General features: G+C 44.8%; 1 protein-coding gene across 21 annotated transcripts in view; it reads left to right on the top strand.

The window, feature by feature from the left end:
• The first annotated feature begins 1600 nt into the window (after window positions 1–1600).
• The window catches only part of LOC140521240 (palmitoyltransferase ZDHHC1-like), a 58983-nt gene continuing 43564 nt past the window's right edge, over window positions 1601–17019 (top strand). For 11 of the 21 annotated variants that reach the window (XR_011972843.1, XR_011972839.1, XR_011972840.1 and 8 more), the window contains exons 1-3: window positions 2523–2870; window positions 9625–9867; window positions 15615–15790. Coding sequence is in view for 15 of the 21 variants with exons in the window: in XM_072636040.1 (XP_072492141.1) it covers window positions 2556–2870; window positions 9625–9867; window positions 15615–15790 (734 nt within the window). In the remaining 6 variants the exon portion in view is untranslated. Of the gene's footprint in view, window positions 2469–2522; window positions 2871–4349; window positions 4371–9624; window positions 9889–13710; window positions 14190–15614; window positions 15791–17019 lie in introns of those variants that run through there. The other 10 variants (XM_072636041.1, XM_072636039.1, XM_072636045.1 and 7 more) reach the window with 9 other exon arrangements.

The raw sequence follows: 17019 nt of genomic DNA, 5'->3' as shown, positions 1-17019 counted from the left end.
GCTTTAAAGTATTCTGTAAATGTGGGTGATTTTTAGTATGAGTAGAATCATGATTGCTGAGTATTGATCCAACTCTAAGACTGTGATTCTTAGGAACCAAGGGAGGTATGCTGGCCAATGTAGCAGTTTCAGAGCTGGACTTAGATCCAGGAAAGCTTGTGTTCAACCTCTGCTCTTTATTAGTTTTGTGATCACAAGGTAGGTTGATTAAGCTCCACAAGCTTCAATGGCCGTAACACTTCTAGCACTTATTTTAGAGGGACATTGTCAGGCTGAAACAAAATAATGTATGTTAAGCATTCTGCACAAATTACAGTTGCTAGGTAGATCAGAATTTTAAAACACTCTAAAACTACAGTTGCTATATGTCTGAAGTTACTATTGGTTGGAAGAGGACCACTATGTTGGGGTCAATGTACAGTGTGTTCAACTGTGGCTGGTAAGAGCTCAGAAGGCTCTACGGCAAGTTGGACATAATCTGTATGGACATTTGGGATGGAGTTGTGTCTAGATTTGTGCATCTCACAGTTTCTTTTAAGCTACTGCAATTATCCTTTGCTCATAGAGCACAGCGCCATCTTTGCACTTTGTAGTCAAGTAGACCTTTCCTTCTTGTTAGCTTCTGGTCAGGAAACCCCCATTCTCTAAAATAGGAGTTCTTAATCTTTTTTTGTGTCCTTTAGAACCCTTTATGAGGCTGGTGAAGCCTATGGGTGCTTTCTTAGAATAATTTTAAATCAATAAAATAAGATTATAAAGGAAACAAAATATATTGAAATAGTCATTAAAATTTTTTTTAAAAATGTTCACAGAGAAGTAAGTTTAATATGAATGTATACATAGAGCCTATATTAGATCGCACCCCGTCTTGGGGAGGGAGGGGGAAGAAGGGAGGGAGGAAAGGGGAGAAAAATTAAAACTCAAAAGCTTGTGGAATTGAATGTTGCAAACTAAAAATAAACAAATTTTTTAAAAAAAGTTCAAGGACTCCCTAAAATCTCTTCTTAAATCCTAGACAGTGTTGGGGGGAGGTCCACCAGCCCAAGGTTAAGAATCTCTTATCAAAGCAGTCCATTGGAGAGTTCAAGATTATTTCCCTTGTTCCAAGAGCCCTTGAATGGAAAAGAGGAAAGGTAGTGCTCCCACCTGCTCGTCTTCCATCATTACTAGTACTGTGTCTCCTCCCACCTATTTTTTCTTTCCGGGAGTAATCTTATCAATTTGATTATTCGTACATCCAAAGTGTTCTTCCCTGGTTAACTCCGTATAGACTGGTGAAACAGGGTTGGAGAACTTTTAATCTGTAGTCACTGGACTGAAGCCTAAAGAATATGCCAATTTCCTCTTGATTCACTGTTCTGGGTTCTCCCATAGCGATCGATCGCAGCTATGTCGGCGTTCCTGACACAACCTTTACTGAGCGGAACTACTTCACCTGGCAGCTTGGTCCATCCCGGGGTGGCTCGGTCATCCCCGTCCAAGGGTGGGATTATGGAAAGGGACTCAAGTGACCCAGGGCAGAGCTTTCTAAAGGGGAGGGGCTGGAGTGTCAAAAGCTGAGGCTAAAGGAAAGGTAATAAGGGGCTGATAGCTCTGCAGTCTTCTGCCCAGGGGACATCGTATCTGAAATAGTATCAGTTCTGGGAGAGATATTGATAAACTGCAGAACGGCAAGAGAAGAGCAACCAGTATGGTCAAAAGCCTTGCATTCCTATCACTGGCCCTTAGTTGAAGGCTCTTGGGCCCCGGAGGGCAGGAGTAAGAGCATTGCCAAGGGACTGCTTTAGGCTTGATACCAGGACAAGTTTGCTCACCGTTGGAGCTAACTACGTGGTTCTCCCTCAGACAGGTCTTGAAACAAAGATCGGAGAAGCACGTTTGGGTGTGCCTTGTCGGGGATCCCTTCTCTAGAATGGGTGGAACTTAGCTGCCCTCAGAAACCTTCCAGCTCCACGATGCCGTGATTTTAGGGCTCTGTGAAGGGACCGAACTATGTAAGGGTAGGGATAAAGCCAAAGAGCTGCAGTATCTAAGGACGGATTGTCTTCTAGGGAGGGTCTCTTGGGAGGATGGACTTTCTAAGACGGTTGAGCTTGGGGTATCCTAGAGTAAGCGAGTGTTGGATCTGTGGGGGAGGAGTAGGGTAGGGCTGTCTAATGCGGTGGGACTTGAGGTGCTTCCGGAGGAGGAACTAGGATGTCTCAGGGTAGGGCTGTCAGGAGGGTGGGATTCAGGGAGCAGAGTATCTAAGGTGGACTAACAGAGAAGAGGCTAGATTGTCCCAAGTGGAGTCATCTAAACCCAGTGTGCCTCAGTTCCTAATCTGTAAAATGGGGACTCTCTGGAGATCATCTTTTCCAAGAAAATGTCCCCGGGAGCCTCACCCTTAGACATCTTAGTCCTGCCCCCTTTAGATGGTCTCCTCCTTAGGTTCTCAGAGCGCCTCTTCGTTCCTGGATGGACTCTGGGTAAGTGGGGGACGAGTCCTGGGGGGCTGGTGAATGGGAGTGGGCGGGGCTGGAGGGAGCAGGGGAGGCCGGGGGCTGGGCTGCCGCATGAACGCGTCTGGCGCGTTTTGGCCGCTGTGCGGCGCCGTAGGCCCCAGTGGTTGCCTGGGGAACGGGCCCGCCGCGCCTGCGAGCCAGGGGAGGCCTCGCCTGGGCGGCCCAGGCCGCTGGCGTCCGCGCCTGAGCAGCGGTGGCCTGGCCTCCTCCCCGGCTCCAGGGATGCGATGGGGTCGCTGGGGAAGGGGATGCGGGGGTCGCAGAGCTGGCGTCCGGGCGCCGCGGCCTCTGAGACGAGGAGGGTCTGAGGCTCCTTGGCCGCTCCCAGGCGGTGAGGGCCCGGGCTGGGCCGGGCCACTGGAGAAGGTGAGAGCGGGGCCGGGGCGGAGACCCGGGGGGGCCTGGGCCGGGCTGGGCACACGGAGCGCAGCGGGGGGTCCAGAGGAACGGAGGGGGGACCAGGGCCAGGGTATGGCGGTGAAGTGGGGGGAGGGTAAAGCCCAGGGTCATCGAAGATCAGGAGGGGGCCTGGAGAAAGGGAGGAGAGACTGGGGCTGAAAGAGGTGGAGTGGGGGAGGGGAAAGCCCGGGGATCTCGAGGGCACGGAGGGCCAGGGCCAGGACTCTAACACAGACAGACGTGCCCCTGGGGGGCCTCGGGGTGATGCAAGGGGGAGGTAGGGAGCCTCCGGAGACGTTCACGTGCTGCGGCCCCACTCCAGCCCGGGTGCCTTCCCTGTCCTCGCCCTAGCCGGCTCCTGAAGCCCCGCTTCTTCCCTCCGCCCTCCTTGTGTCCCGGCTACAAGGGGGAGGTGACAGAGCCAGCTGCCCAGGGCACCGTAGGATGGCAGTGCGAGCGAACCCCGGCGCATCGGGGGCAGAGAGCGAAATCCCCTAAGGTGGATGTGCAGGGCGGGGAGGGACACGGAACCGGCCACACCGGGACAGGGAGCCAGAGGTCATCCAGGCTGAAGAGGCCAGCTTACCCGGGGTACCAGAGGGAAAATGTAGAGGATGGAAGAGAGCAGGGGACTGGAAGGCTAAAGGAAGGAGGGATGCAGGGAGAGATGCAGAGGGGGCCCATCTCAAGGCCAGGAGTGGAAATAGGGAGCTGGAGGGGATCGTGGACACAGGAGTGGAATCTGGGGTATGTGGGGACACGGGGAGAGGATATAGAGAGCTAAAGGGGAGAATATGGAGGATGTGGAAGCAGGGCTTCAAACACCTGGGGAAGACACTGGGTGGAGTTAAGAGCGTAAAAGGATGTGGAGACGACTCAGGATTTGGAGTTTTTTGGAAGGGTCCTAGACTAGAGCTGGAGAGAACCCCAGAGATCCTCATTCTACTGATGAGGAAATTGAGGCCTAAGAATGTTACCCAAGGTCATACCGATAGTATGCAATAGGGAGAGGCCTTGAAACTGGGACTTCTTGATGGGAAGGGTGGGAAAGGAAGAGACATACAGGGGGAGAGAGAAGGGATAGGATCTGGAAACATAAAGAAGTGAAGGCTGTAGTGGGCTGAGAGTCAAGGAGTGTGTGTGTGTGTGTGTGTGTGTGTGAGAGAGACAGAGAGAGAGAGAGAGAGAGAGAGAGAGAGAGAGAGAGAGAGAGAGAGAGAGAGAGAAATTGGGACATGAAATGCGATCAGAGGGTGGATGTAGGGCTGGGTATAATCGAGGGGCCATAGAGTGTAGAGATGAGTGGTGAGATGAAGGAGCATGAAACCAGGGTTTACAGGGTATGAGAAGTCTCCCCCCACTCTTTTGCAGGATTTTTAAGAACTGAGATTAGGAATCTGAGGTGGGAAGTAGGGAATGGATATATGAAGCTTGGAGTTGGAGCAGCAGAACAGCAAGTTAATGAGGGTAATGTATAACCAAGGTGGGTCGTGGGGTAAGGACAGGTAAAGATACGGAAAGCTGCAAGTAGGTTAAAAGATCTCAGGTGTGAGACATAGTGAAGGATAGCCCAGTGAGGGTGCACATGGATATAGGGACTTTGCGAAGGGATTGGGATTTGGGGTGGTAAGAAGGGACTGCATTTCCCTCCCTGGTTAATGGAGATGGACTGGGTAGACTAGTGTATTAGATGTAGTATATAGTTTATAGGTATTTACACCTGGACTCTTAGAGAACGGAAGGAAAAGTTACTCTCATAGATTCTTTTCCCTTCCATACTTCTATTACTGTGGGTGCTGTTGGATTTTCTTCCAGAACAATATCCAAGACTGCTTGACACACTTATATGAGTGGGACCTTTAAATGAGGTCACTGGGGGAGGCAGAATAGAAATCCAACAGGGTCTGATCTCTCCAGGTTTCCTCATTAGCTTTACAATAGTACATTTTGTCTCTTTCTCCCCTTACCTTCCTTCTCTGTCTCTTTAAGGTTATCCCATATTAAATTTAAGGAAGAAAGGAAACAAGCATTTATTAAGTGCTTACTATGTGCAAGGCCATGGGCTCAGAAAGAGAGTTTAAGAAAAATAAATTGTGGTCAGCATTTTGAGTCTTTAGCGTTTACCACGTATGCTGCAGTGAGTATGTTACATTGACCCTGTGCTGCTTTTCCCCAAGGACCAGGAACATGCCTCTTTCACACTCACCTCTTTGTGTAGGTGTGTGGGGCAGTGAGGAGGCCAGCTGGGGTTTGCTAATAAAGTTCCAGTGTGAAGAGCGCACCCCATGTGGCCGAACTGTTTTCTGGGCCATGCGTGGCTCTGGCCCTGAACAGCTATCGTGGAGTTGGCAGTGTTGTCTCCCAGAGTAGAGAAGTTTCTTTTCAGGCTGGGTCTCCCAGGAAGGAGCTTCCTGGGGAACTCATCTGGATTTCATTGACACATCTTGTGCCCCAGATGTGGAGCTTTTGTGTCTGGCTTTGCCCCCTCCCCCCTTTTCAAAATCAAAATCATCCACGTGGAAGGAATTCATGGCCATAAACTCCATAAGTGAAATTGTTGTAAGTTGTTAAAAGCTGGCACTGGATTTTGAGGGCAGGCTTTGTTTCTTGGCCAGCTGGCTTCAGTTTCTAGTGAATTATTCAGGGGCTCTGTTAGAGTCAGCTTTGGCTAGTCACTGTCAGGCATGACCCCCCCCTTACCTCCTTTCCTCCACTGGCAGGAAAGCCTTATACAAACAACTCACCCTGGGCCAAACAGTGGTCTCCAATCTGGAGACATTTCCTACTATCTATGGCTTGCTGCCAAAGGTACCTAGACTTTGGGCATTACTGTGCCTCTGACTGACGGGCATGGATGACTTCTAAACCACTCTGTCTATGGCTCCAAGTGTTGCCCACCCAGCTGGTTTTCAAGAAATGGATTCCCTCTATTTGTATGACTGAATATAACTAGGCAGCTTTAAAAACAAGTAGTTCTGAATATGTGACATCCAAAGGAATATTGCCCTTCAAAGGACTCACTTTGGAGACTTCATCTACTTACTGTGATGAGGCTCCCTCTCTTCCCTCCCCACTACTTAATAGTATTTTTAAAAATTATATGTAAAGGTAGTTTTCAGCATTCACTTCTCTAAGATTTTGAGTTCCAAATTTTCCTTCCTCCCTTTACTCCTCCCCAAGACAGCAAGTAATCTGATATAAGGTTTACATGTTCAGTCATATTAAATATATTTCCATATTCATCATGTTGTGAAAGAAGAAACAAACAAAAGGGAAAAACCACAAAACAAAACAGAAAAAAGTGAAAAGAGTCTGCTTGATCTGCACTCAGACGCCATGGCTCTCTCTCTGGATGTGGACAGCATTTTCCATCGTGAGTCTTCTGGAGTTATCTTGGATCGTTATATTTCTGGGAAGAGCTAAGTCTGTCAAAGTTGGTCAATAAACAGTGTTGCTGTGTACAATGCTTTCCTGGTTCTGCCCACTTCACTCAGTGATGCTCCCTCTCTTGTGGCTGCCATTAGTGGAATGGGTAGTAAGTTAGTTGCTCCTAGAGAAGCAGGACTAAGGCTGGAAGAGGATGCTAGGGAAAAAAGCATTTTGTAAAACTTGCATTGCTATTTAAGTGTTGTTTTATACTGCCATCAGAGGCATTGTTAACAGGTCATGAAAAAATTACATCGTCATAATGACTAGCATATAAATGCTGCCTTACAGTTTACAAGGTATTTTACCTGCATCATCCCATTTAATCCTCACAACTGTAAAAGTAAGTGATGCAATTGAAAACATAGCCATTTTGCTGGTTAGGAAGCTTCAGGAAGTAAAATAACTTGTCCATGTTTACGCAGCTATTATCAGCGTAAGAAAGGAACATTATTGGATCCAACTCCATCCCTTTACAAAAGAGAAAACTGAGACCCAGAGGAAAAGAAAGGGACTTTCACACAATCTCATTACAAAAAAGCATCTTAGAAAAATTCTTTTTTTTCAAAATATCTTTTGGTTAAGTCCAGAAATATAATTGATTCTCTGACAATGAAGGTTTACCAACACTGAGGATATGCCAAAGAAAGTGTAGGGCCTGAGTTAAAACGGCTGCTCCATGGCAGTTTGGCCTCAGCTCTTGGATGGGGTAGGGAAGCCCAGCCTTTTTCTCCTCTTCAGCTGCCTCACTTGTGGGGAGGATCAGCCGTGGCGGCTGCTGGAACCTGGACAGTCTTGGCCTTGGTCTTGACACTGGCCTGAGGGTTGGTGGCCCAGGGAAGAATCTTCTGCAGGCCTATAACCTAGTGCCAGTGTGCAACTGGCAGTTTATGAAGCCTGAGGGGAAGGGGTGCTTCACCTCTCCAATAGTTAGATGCACTTGGAACACAGTAAGCACTTAATAAATGCATTTTTGTTTACTCATGCACTTATATATGATGATTCAGGCTTTGATATAATACCTTAAAAGGAATTTAAAAAATGTTTTCTGCTGTGGAAACATAGTTGTGATAAGGTTATACTTAATGGGTAACAGTCATTTCTTTGAATACATTCTGCTCCTTTTATTTTTGAAAACTAGAATCTCAACTTTGTAGTTAAATTTAAATTTCCAGACTAAAGGCTCACAGCTAGGGAAATCTGAAGAAACCAGAAAGAGTTCTAAAAAGGGCATGGAAAATAATTGAATAGTTGAAACCAGGGATTTTATGAAGAAGCTAAAAAAAAGTTGTATTTACCCTTGAGAAGTCTAAGAGTAAATGGGATTCTTGCATCTTGGCCTAGATGGGCCCTTTCAGGTCTGAGATTCTATGATTCTAAGTGTCTTGATGAGGTCCAAATATGTGAAGGGTTGTTATTTAGGAAAATTGTGACCAGCCATTCTACATCAGTACTCTAAGGAATTGAGGAAATGGCTTTAATTTTAGAAGGAAAGAATGAGATTATTTCTAAGGAAGAACTTCCTGCTTGTAAAGGGTGTTAATGGGAAATTATAAAAGTTGTAACACTTTTTAGGATCACATATTTGAAACTGTACAGTCTTTAAAGTCCAACTAGTCCACCCCCTTCATTTTAGGTGGAGAAATTAAGCTTCAGGGAAGGAGAATGATTTGTTGAAGGGCACATGGACATTTGTGTAGATTGATGCAGACTCCTCCTTCTGAGAGCTATCTGTTGTGTATGTGGGGCTAGTCTAGTGTGGCTCCTGAAAATATGTCTCTATCCTCATGTTGGGAAGACTTATCCAGATTTTATTCCCTTGTGGTTGCGTGGTGTAGATCAGTAAATTAGGATTCTCTTTCTCTTAATGACCGTCCTTCCACCCTTACTGGGGTGTGTCACAGTTGCTCTCTGTCAGATTAAGCTTGTTAGGTAAATGCTTGAGAAGTTATTTTCTCCTAGATAGCAGGCCTACAGTGTGGGTAAATGCCATCTGAGAACTACCTCCTTAATGGCATTGAGGACCAACCAGCTGGACTTCCCCTAATCATTGGATAGCCGAGTCAAAGAACATATAGCATATGGTTTAGTCACCTTATTATTATATAGCGGATTCTAAAATATAACATTTGAATAGAACTACTTAGAGACATGTGGTTCCACAAAGTGTGGATGTGTCTGATAGAGGGGAATGGGATTTCAGCCATTAGCTCCAAGCCATTGAGATATAGGGCTAGACATAGGCAGCCCACTGGCATTTACTCTCCAGCATGGTCTGCTAGATAACACTGAACTAGGAGTCAGAAAAATTCTGGTTATACCCCTTATTCATCATGTCAGTGTGGGCAAGCCGGTTAACAATTAGAGTGATCCAGGATGGTCTGCCTTCAGTGGGGGCTTCAGTCGAGCATTGGATGACCACTAGCTGGGCGTGTTGTAGAAGAGGATTCTTCAACAATGGTTGGGACCAGGATGGCCACACAGGTTCCTTCCAACTCTGTATTTTTGTGAATTCTCTGAGCTTTAATTTTCCTTTATAAAATGGAGATAATGCTCTGTGCCCTGCATGTCAAAGAGTTGTTGTGAAGAAGGTGCTTTATAAAGTTCTGTAGGAGCAAGCTGTGTTAATAATAATGATTCTTGGTCCCTTGTCTTAAGTTTTTTCTGATTCTCAATCAAGGGAAACACCTACTGTAGTGTCACTTAGGTGGTGATAATGATGATGATGACAAGGAAACTTGCCTTTCTGCTCTAAACTGGTATTCCAAACTGAGGCCCAGGTATCTCTCCCACAGTTCCTGCATTACAAGGAGGAATGTCCCTTGTCCCTGAGCTGCTGTTACATTAACCAAGGGTATAGAAGCCCTTTTGTTTGCGGACCTTAGGTTTAATCATAACCCCATAATAGGAAATGACTAACTAATCTTAACAGAATCAGCATGTGTTCTCATTTTGGTAGGCACAACAGCTGATAGCATTACTGCATGATTACATGCCTTACTTTGTGTGAAGAGAAAACACTTAAAGTAACAAGCCACTATGGTGTATCTGGTATAGACCTCGGAAACTTCTGTTTAATTTCTGCACAGTGACTTGCCCTATAGCTTTAGGGGAGTTATCTGCCCCCACTTCCATTCTCACTCCCATTGCCCACAAAACAAGTAGTTTACCTACTTGCAAAACAAATATAAAGAAATCATATGCCGTAGGACTTTGACTGGGCTTCTGGCCTTTGGGGCCAGTGTCTACAGGAATTAATGCTAATAAGATCTTCCTTTTTCTCTTCTCTCTGGAGATGAACATCTGCCATAAGCCCTCTAATAAGACAGCTCCAGAGAAGCCTGAATGGACCGCTTCAGACAAGGGCAATGGGCCATCCCCCGAGCTCTGTGGCCAACGTTCTCGGAGAAATGGTTGGAGTTGGCCCCCACACCCATTCCAGATCGTGGCTTGGCTGCTGTACCTCTTCTTTGCTCTGATTGGCTTTGGGATCCTTGTTCCCCTCCTGCCTCACCCATGGGTGCCTGCTGGCTACGCTGTATCCTTGGAAGATGGTGAGGTGTGCTGGCAGTTTTAGGGGGGGTCGGCTTTTTTTGGAACTTAACATGGGTCTGAGGAAGGTGGAATATTGGGTCAGTGAGCACAGGGAAGGCCCAGCTCTGCCTCCACCTAACTACCCATGGGGTGAGGGACCAGTCATCTCCCCTCTCAGAGCCTCCATTTCCTCATCTGTCTGCCACAGGCAAGGCATCAATTATTCTGGGAGTCAGCAATGCAAAGACAAAATGAAGCAGTTCCTGACCTCAAGAAGCTTGCCTTTTACTAGGATGATGTAGCATGTCTATGGATGAGTGTACATGAAGCAATCTCAAGGAACTCAGGAAGGACTCTTGTAGGAGGCGGCATCTGGGCTGTGATGAAGGAAGCTAGGGAGCCTGAGAGGCAGTGAGCAGGAGGGAGTAGCCAGATGGTCTTAGAATACCCTTGGTGGTCATATTCAGTGCCTCTTACTCTCTTGGAGCCTGTTTCCTCATATGTAAAAACATTTGTAGGAATTAACTCACTGAGTTTTTGTGAGATTCTGCTATCTGATAAGATAGCAGAATGTTAAACATTAAATGCTATTGAAAAAGATGTAATATATTTACCAGGTTATCATAGGTGCAGATCACTTTTAAGTAATCTCAGCATCTGGAAAACCAGGTTTGAGCAAAATATAAACGACAGGGTGAGCATAATAAAGAATTAATTACTTTACAAAAGAATTTACTGTAGAGTCGCCCTAAATAGCAAATGCTCTAGGGGATTTGAAATGTGATTTAATTTAAGATCAGTTGTGTATCAGAATTCCTCCATAGAGGTGACCCCAGTTATATCTGTGGAATACAAGCTGTGGTAGAAAGTCTTCAAGGACAGTCTCAACAAAGGGCATCTGGGCACCAGCCAGCGAAGAGACTTACATGTCACCAGAATGGTGCTTCAACTGAGATGGCTTTCTTTCTTTTTTAACCTATAACACCTCAAAAAGACAAAAAGGGATAGTGGTCTCTGAAGAAAATACTGATATTGAAGAAATACTGAATCCTTAAAATAATGAAGTATTGTACTGGTGATATGTGTATATGTCTCATGCTGCTTGAGGGGACTGGGCCATTTTTTAATCTTTGGAGAAGGCCCACGGTCTGGCTGAATGCCTTACATCACCATTTTTGTTATCATCGTAATCAGAGGGCAGTCAGGTGTAGAGTGAGGAGAAATCTTAGTGATTCTCATCTAGTCCAATCTCTTCATTCTACAGAGGAGAAAAAAAGAGAGCCAGGGAAGCGAAGTGTTTTGTTTTTTTTCCTCAAGGTCATTCATATAGGTAATAAGTAGCAGAGTTGGAATTTCTGTCCAGGTTCTCTGACTCCTAATTAAATGCTCTTTCCATGACCCCATGCTGCACAGTAAGAGCTTAGTATGTGTTTATGAACTGAACTGATTTTAATTTACCAAAAAGGTTAGATATTTTAATGAACATATGTGTCTTTTACGTCAGGGTATAACCGAATAAGAGCCTTCTTTGTTCAACACTCTTCAGTTATTGTTCTTCTCAAGCTTTTCCTAAGATTACAGCTGCCCCATATCTTTCCAACACCCAAAGGGGAGACCTTGTTGGCCTTTGCCAGCCTCTCCTACTTTACAAAGAGCTACTTTTTAATCAACCAAGCACATATGCTAGTGAGGAGATTGTTAGTCTGACTCACGTTACTCCTTTTCTCTCCCATGTGAAAGTGGCCTTGAGGTGTACACGTAGGTCAGTGACTGTTGTGTATGTTGTGTGACAGTATGGAGCCGTGTGAGCCCATTCTGTGTGATGGTGCTGACAGGCCTCCCTGTCTTTGTGCCTTGGCAGCCTCATATGGAAATAGAAAACCTGAAGATCATCATCTTCCCTCCTTACATTGATATTGGATTTGAGAGTTTTCAAAACTTTAGATCACGTTAGGTTTTCTGGCCTCCATGCTGTCTTGTTGACTCATATTGCAGACCACAAAAACATGCTGCTCTTTTGGAGGCCTGTTGTCTAGCCAATTCATTCCCAGTTTAAGTGTGAAACTTTCCATTTATCTCTCTTTCAAACTTCCTCTTAGTTTTACCTAATCTCCGAGTCTGTGAAGCTCTTTCTGGATTCTGACTGGTGTCTTTTTGTTTTCTACCAACTTCTGACTTTTTGCTAACACCAAAGTTGATCCTTCTACCACTTCCTCCCTTATCCAAGTTATGGGTAAAGAGGTCAGACAGAGCAGAGAAAAGCAGAGCTTCCTGAGGCTCTCCATGTCTGATCTCCTTCTGCAGTGGTACTGAAACCTTGACGACTCCTCTGTTTCTGGCCGATCACCCAGTTCAAATACAGATTTTGCACGATTCTGCCAGTCTAGGAACTCTATCAGAGAAGGAAATGTATTAACATGAACTCTTCTTAGTGAAGCCTTGTTGACTCATGGTGATCATTGTTTCCCTTTTCTAGAAGTTCAATACCTTTAATAATCACATCTGTAATTTTGTCAGAAATGTAAATGAAAACTCATTGACTTGAAGTTTAGATTCCATTCTTTTCCTTGTTAAAAAACAAAGCAAACAAAAGAAATCACTTGGTTTTTTTTCTAGGCCTGTAGTCCTCTCTCATCTTCTGTGGCCTTCCAGCAATTGTGAGAAGTTGCTTAGGCATGTCTACCAGTTCTTAGAATAAATATAATCTTGGGCTGTGCTTCATTTGGGCTTCAGGACTTGAACTCCTCCGAGCAGGTCTTATCCTCTGCTTACTTCTGTTATCAGAGCTACTGTTGCTACTTTTGTTTTGTTCTCTCTAGCCCCAAACTCGTTATTCTTTTCAAATAAGTTAGAAGCAGAGTAAGAGATAAGCAGCCTTTTTTTCCCAGGTGTCAGTTACCCACATCTCCTTTATCCTGAGCAGTGGGACTTTCTTCCTTCTTTTTTATCTCATAAAGCTTTGAAAACCATGACCACTACCTCCCTTTTTCTTATTCTTGGCTTTTATAAACATTCCAGCCTTAGTTCATTCAGAGCTTAGGCACTCTAGTTAACATTTCTATAGGTCTGAGCTGTATTGATTGTTCCTAACGTGCAGTAGAGAGCCTACTTCAGGTTCTCATCCCTTCTCACCTGGGTGACTGCAGGAGCCTTCTCATTGGTCTCTCTGTTTCATACCTTTCCCAGTGTGCCTCTTCTCACTCACCCTCAGAGAGCCATTGGTTATAATAAAGCATTAAAAAAAGGATGCCAAACAGTTCAGTGAAGCTGACCAACTCATCATAGAAGCCTGACGTTATAAGTGGAATTCTAAATCCCTAGTCCCACATTTCTGCAAAGAAGCAAGGAGGAGGGGGCAAATACATGATTATCAGCCCTTGTTAGTGCAGCCCATGTCTGAGGAGCTCGTCATTCTCTTATTGTATTTTGGGTAAATGAGTCCTTCTCCCTTTTTGTCTCTCCATGTCTTGCCCAAGATGTCATAGCCTTTAGCATTGCTTTCTAGATTCCTTTAGTCAATGTCATTGATGCTCACATCAGTCACCAAAAGTATGTAGTGATCAACTTTTTTTAAGACCAGTGGTGTTTCCCATATATTGTGCTTTGTAAACTGTAAGCCATAAGCTCCTTGAGGGTGGGAATTTTCTTTGCCCCCCTTCTTTCTCTCCCTTCTCTCTGCCCTCCCCTCAGTTTGAGGTAGGATTGCCTTAATTTTATAGCAGGTAAACTTGAGGTTTGCCTATATCACCCAACTAGTAAGTAAGTGAACCAAGTTTCAAATACTGGTCATGTGTCTTTCAATCCACTGATTCCTGAGTTGGTTCTGGGTGTTATAGAAAGCCTTTTTTTTTTTTTTTGGATGTACATCCTCTGTGTAGTTTAGTAAAACTTTGATTGTCTCCAAGTAGATTGTCAGTATGAGGCCATCCATTACCAGATTGGATATAGAAAAGATAGCATTCAGTGCTCACATGTTGTGTTGATTGACTTTAGTAGGACTTTTCAGAGCACTTCCCCCCCTTCCTATTGCTCTGAAGTGAACCTGATTCCCTCCAGATTGGCTCCTTCTCTAGCCCACTGGCATAGATGTGTGCGTTCGTCCTTCGTTGCTGAAGAAGACCATGCCATCAGAGAAACAATGACACGACTTGCACTTGACTTTGTTTTGAGTGAGGGAAGGCTGTGCAGGTCACCAGCCTCACTTCTCCTTCGCAGCCATCTGAATCCAGTGACATTCATCAGAATGACTGGAGATGACCCAGGATGAGGCAGTTGGGGTTAAGTGACTTACCCAGGGTCACACAGCTAGTGAGTGTCGTGTCTAAGGTAAGATTTGAACTCAGGTCCTCCTGACTCCTGCACTGGTACTCTATCCACTGCACTACCTAGCTGGCCCTCTGGCATAGATAGACTATAGGAGGGCCCAGGGATCATTGTAATAAAAGTAGATCATACCAAATATCACCACCCACCATAGCCTTCTTCCACCAGCCACAGAAAAACTGAGTCCAAGAGGCCTCAGGTTTTCCTGAAAGTCTACACAGCTCATGCCTGCCAACAGCATTCAGTGCTTTAGTTAGATCTGCAAAGGTGATAAAGATATGCTTCTGGTATTTCAGATGAGAGGGTACCTCAGATCATAGAATTTTCAACTGGAAGGGACCTTTTCTCTAGTTTACAAATGAGGAGCTTAGAGCCAAAGAGAAGTAACTGGCCCAAGGAGACAAGCTAAATGGGGGCCCTTTCTGATGCCAAATTGAATTGTCTTTGCATTACACCATATTTCCTCCCTAGTTACATTAGGCAGTCCCTGCCTGAGGCCAGAACCTCTGCCAACATTCTAGGAGTTCATGATTAGTAACTGGGAGCCAGGGGAGCCAGACCAACGATTATACTCTGTTCCTATTTCAGCTTTTCCCTGTATACTATGCTCCATTGACACTTGTGCTGAGCAGAGAGGAGAGGCAGGGGTCTGCTCTTAGGAGTCAACTTTCCAGACTGTTAGTGCTAGAAGAGTCCTCCCATATAATTTCATTTAATCCCTTTCATCTTACAAATGAGGAAACTTGGCCTCCCAGACATTATGGGATCTTCCCAGAGTCGTAGAGCCAGGTATGAGGGGAGCTGGGAAGAGACCTCACATCTTCTGATCCTTCATCCATTCCTCTTACAGCACCAGGATGCTTCTAATCAATAATAATAGCTTATGGTTTTTCCTGTGTCATAACACTGATAAAGTGTTTGTAATTCCTCATGGCTCTGTGTTAGGGGAGTACAAGTATATCTCCATTTTAGGAATGAGATGACTGAGGCCTAGAAAAATTAACTGTCTTTTCCTAAGTCATATAACTAGTAAGTACCAGAGTAAGCTCCGAGCCTAAGTCTTCTGAGTGCAATGGATTTTTCATTTGTATTATCTTGGTGTTCTCAATCCCTTCCCTCTCATGTATGGGAGAAGTAGTTTTCTGGTATCCCAGAGTGCATCTTTGTATTGGAGATAGTCTTAAAGGTATAAAAGCAAAGGCTTATTCAGTCAATACTGTTCACTGAACAGCTGCTGTGTTCACTGTGGTATGCAGGCACCCATCGATCCAATCCCTGCGTTGTGGAGGGGACTGAGGCTAGAAGAAAAAAATGTTTGGGGAACAATGTGCTTGCTCTTAGTCTTAGTGGGAAAGCCACACAGCCAAACGGTATGTGGCAGGTGATCAAATTTACATGCAGAGTGAGTCTTTAACTACCTGGGCTCAGTGTATGGGAATTGTCTTTATCTGCCATCTCGTCGTCCACCTGACTGCAGTCTCCATCGATCCAGCAGATGCCAACGTGAGGGATAAGAGCTACTCGGGGCCCCTGCCTATCTTCAACCGTAGTCAGCATGCTCATGTCATTGAGGATCTGCACTGTAACCTCTGCGATGTGGATGTGTGAGTTATCCTAGTTTTGGAGGGACCCAGGGAGAAGGGAAGGGTGACAGCAAAGAGAGGTGTCTGTGCATGTGCCACAGAGTGAATAACTAACCATCTAAACTCCTAGATTTCCGTAAGCTGGGCGAGGCAGCTCCTACCCCAAAACTGCCCCCCCCATGCCCCACAGCATTCAGTTATGGTGCTGACTCCTGGATCTGTTCATGTTCTCAGCAGTCCAGTCTTCTCTTTTCCATGTGTGGAATAAAATAATAATAATAGTATATGTGATCCTGCCAATAATATTATCCCCATTTTGCAGAGGCAGAAACTGACTCCAGGAGATTAAGTGACTTTTCAAGTGTCACATAGCTAGTGAGTGGAAGGATCAATATTCATTGGAGTGGATGACCCTTATTGGATCTGTTGCAGAGGATTCTTGTTCAGGTCCACATCAGACTAATTGCCCTCAGAAGTCCCTTCATATCCTGAGGTTCTGTGATTCTGTGAACCCACTTCTTTTGACCATAAGCCCAATATTCTTTTAAATACAGAAGAGTTCATTCTTTTAAGCCTGGGGTTTTCAGATTTCTTAAAGTCAGAGAATTATGTTAAACAATACTCACAAAATCTTAGTGGTAAAATTCTAGAGTTCACTTTGGGATATAGGCCTTGATTGTACTTGGGACTAGTTACACTGGTACAGGTTAAAGAGGAAGATATAATCTAAAGATGAGATCATAGTGTTGAGTTGAAAAGGACCTTAGAGATCATCTAATCTAACCCTTTCATTGTACAAGTGAGCAAACTGAGACCCAGAGTGATTTGCCAAGACCTCACAGCTAGTATTTATTCAGGTCCTTTGATTCTAAATCCAGTGCTCTTTCCAAATAATGTAATATAATGTAATACTAAGTACTAACATCATGTAATACAATATAGTGTAATATATTACTTTATCTTTTATTGGTATCTAGAAGAATAAAAATATTAGATTCAGAAATAACCTCTTCACACCAACCTGAAATATCAAAAATTGAATAATTTCACAAAAATAGTAGGCACTTAAAGCTTCCTAGTGTTCCACAGCAGGGCTACAGGAAATCTGTTAGTAACAAGCATGGGGTACTGAACTCAGTGGTGAAAGAAGAGGTTTAAGGCACCAGATCTACAGAACATGTGATTGCCCCATCAGAGTCCCTCTTGATGAACTCCATCTCTTGATACCCAAGCAGAACAAGACTCGATTA

Source organism: Notamacropus eugenii, chromosome 1 (assembly GCF_028372415.1).
Source record: "Notamacropus eugenii isolate mMacEug1 chromosome 1, mMacEug1.pri_v2, whole genome shotgun sequence".
Taxonomy (NCBI): Eukaryota; Metazoa; Chordata; class Mammalia; order Diprotodontia; family Macropodidae; genus Notamacropus; species Notamacropus eugenii.
The sequence above is the reverse complement of the archived record's forward strand: the minus strand, read 5'-3'. Positions and strand labels throughout refer to the sequence as shown.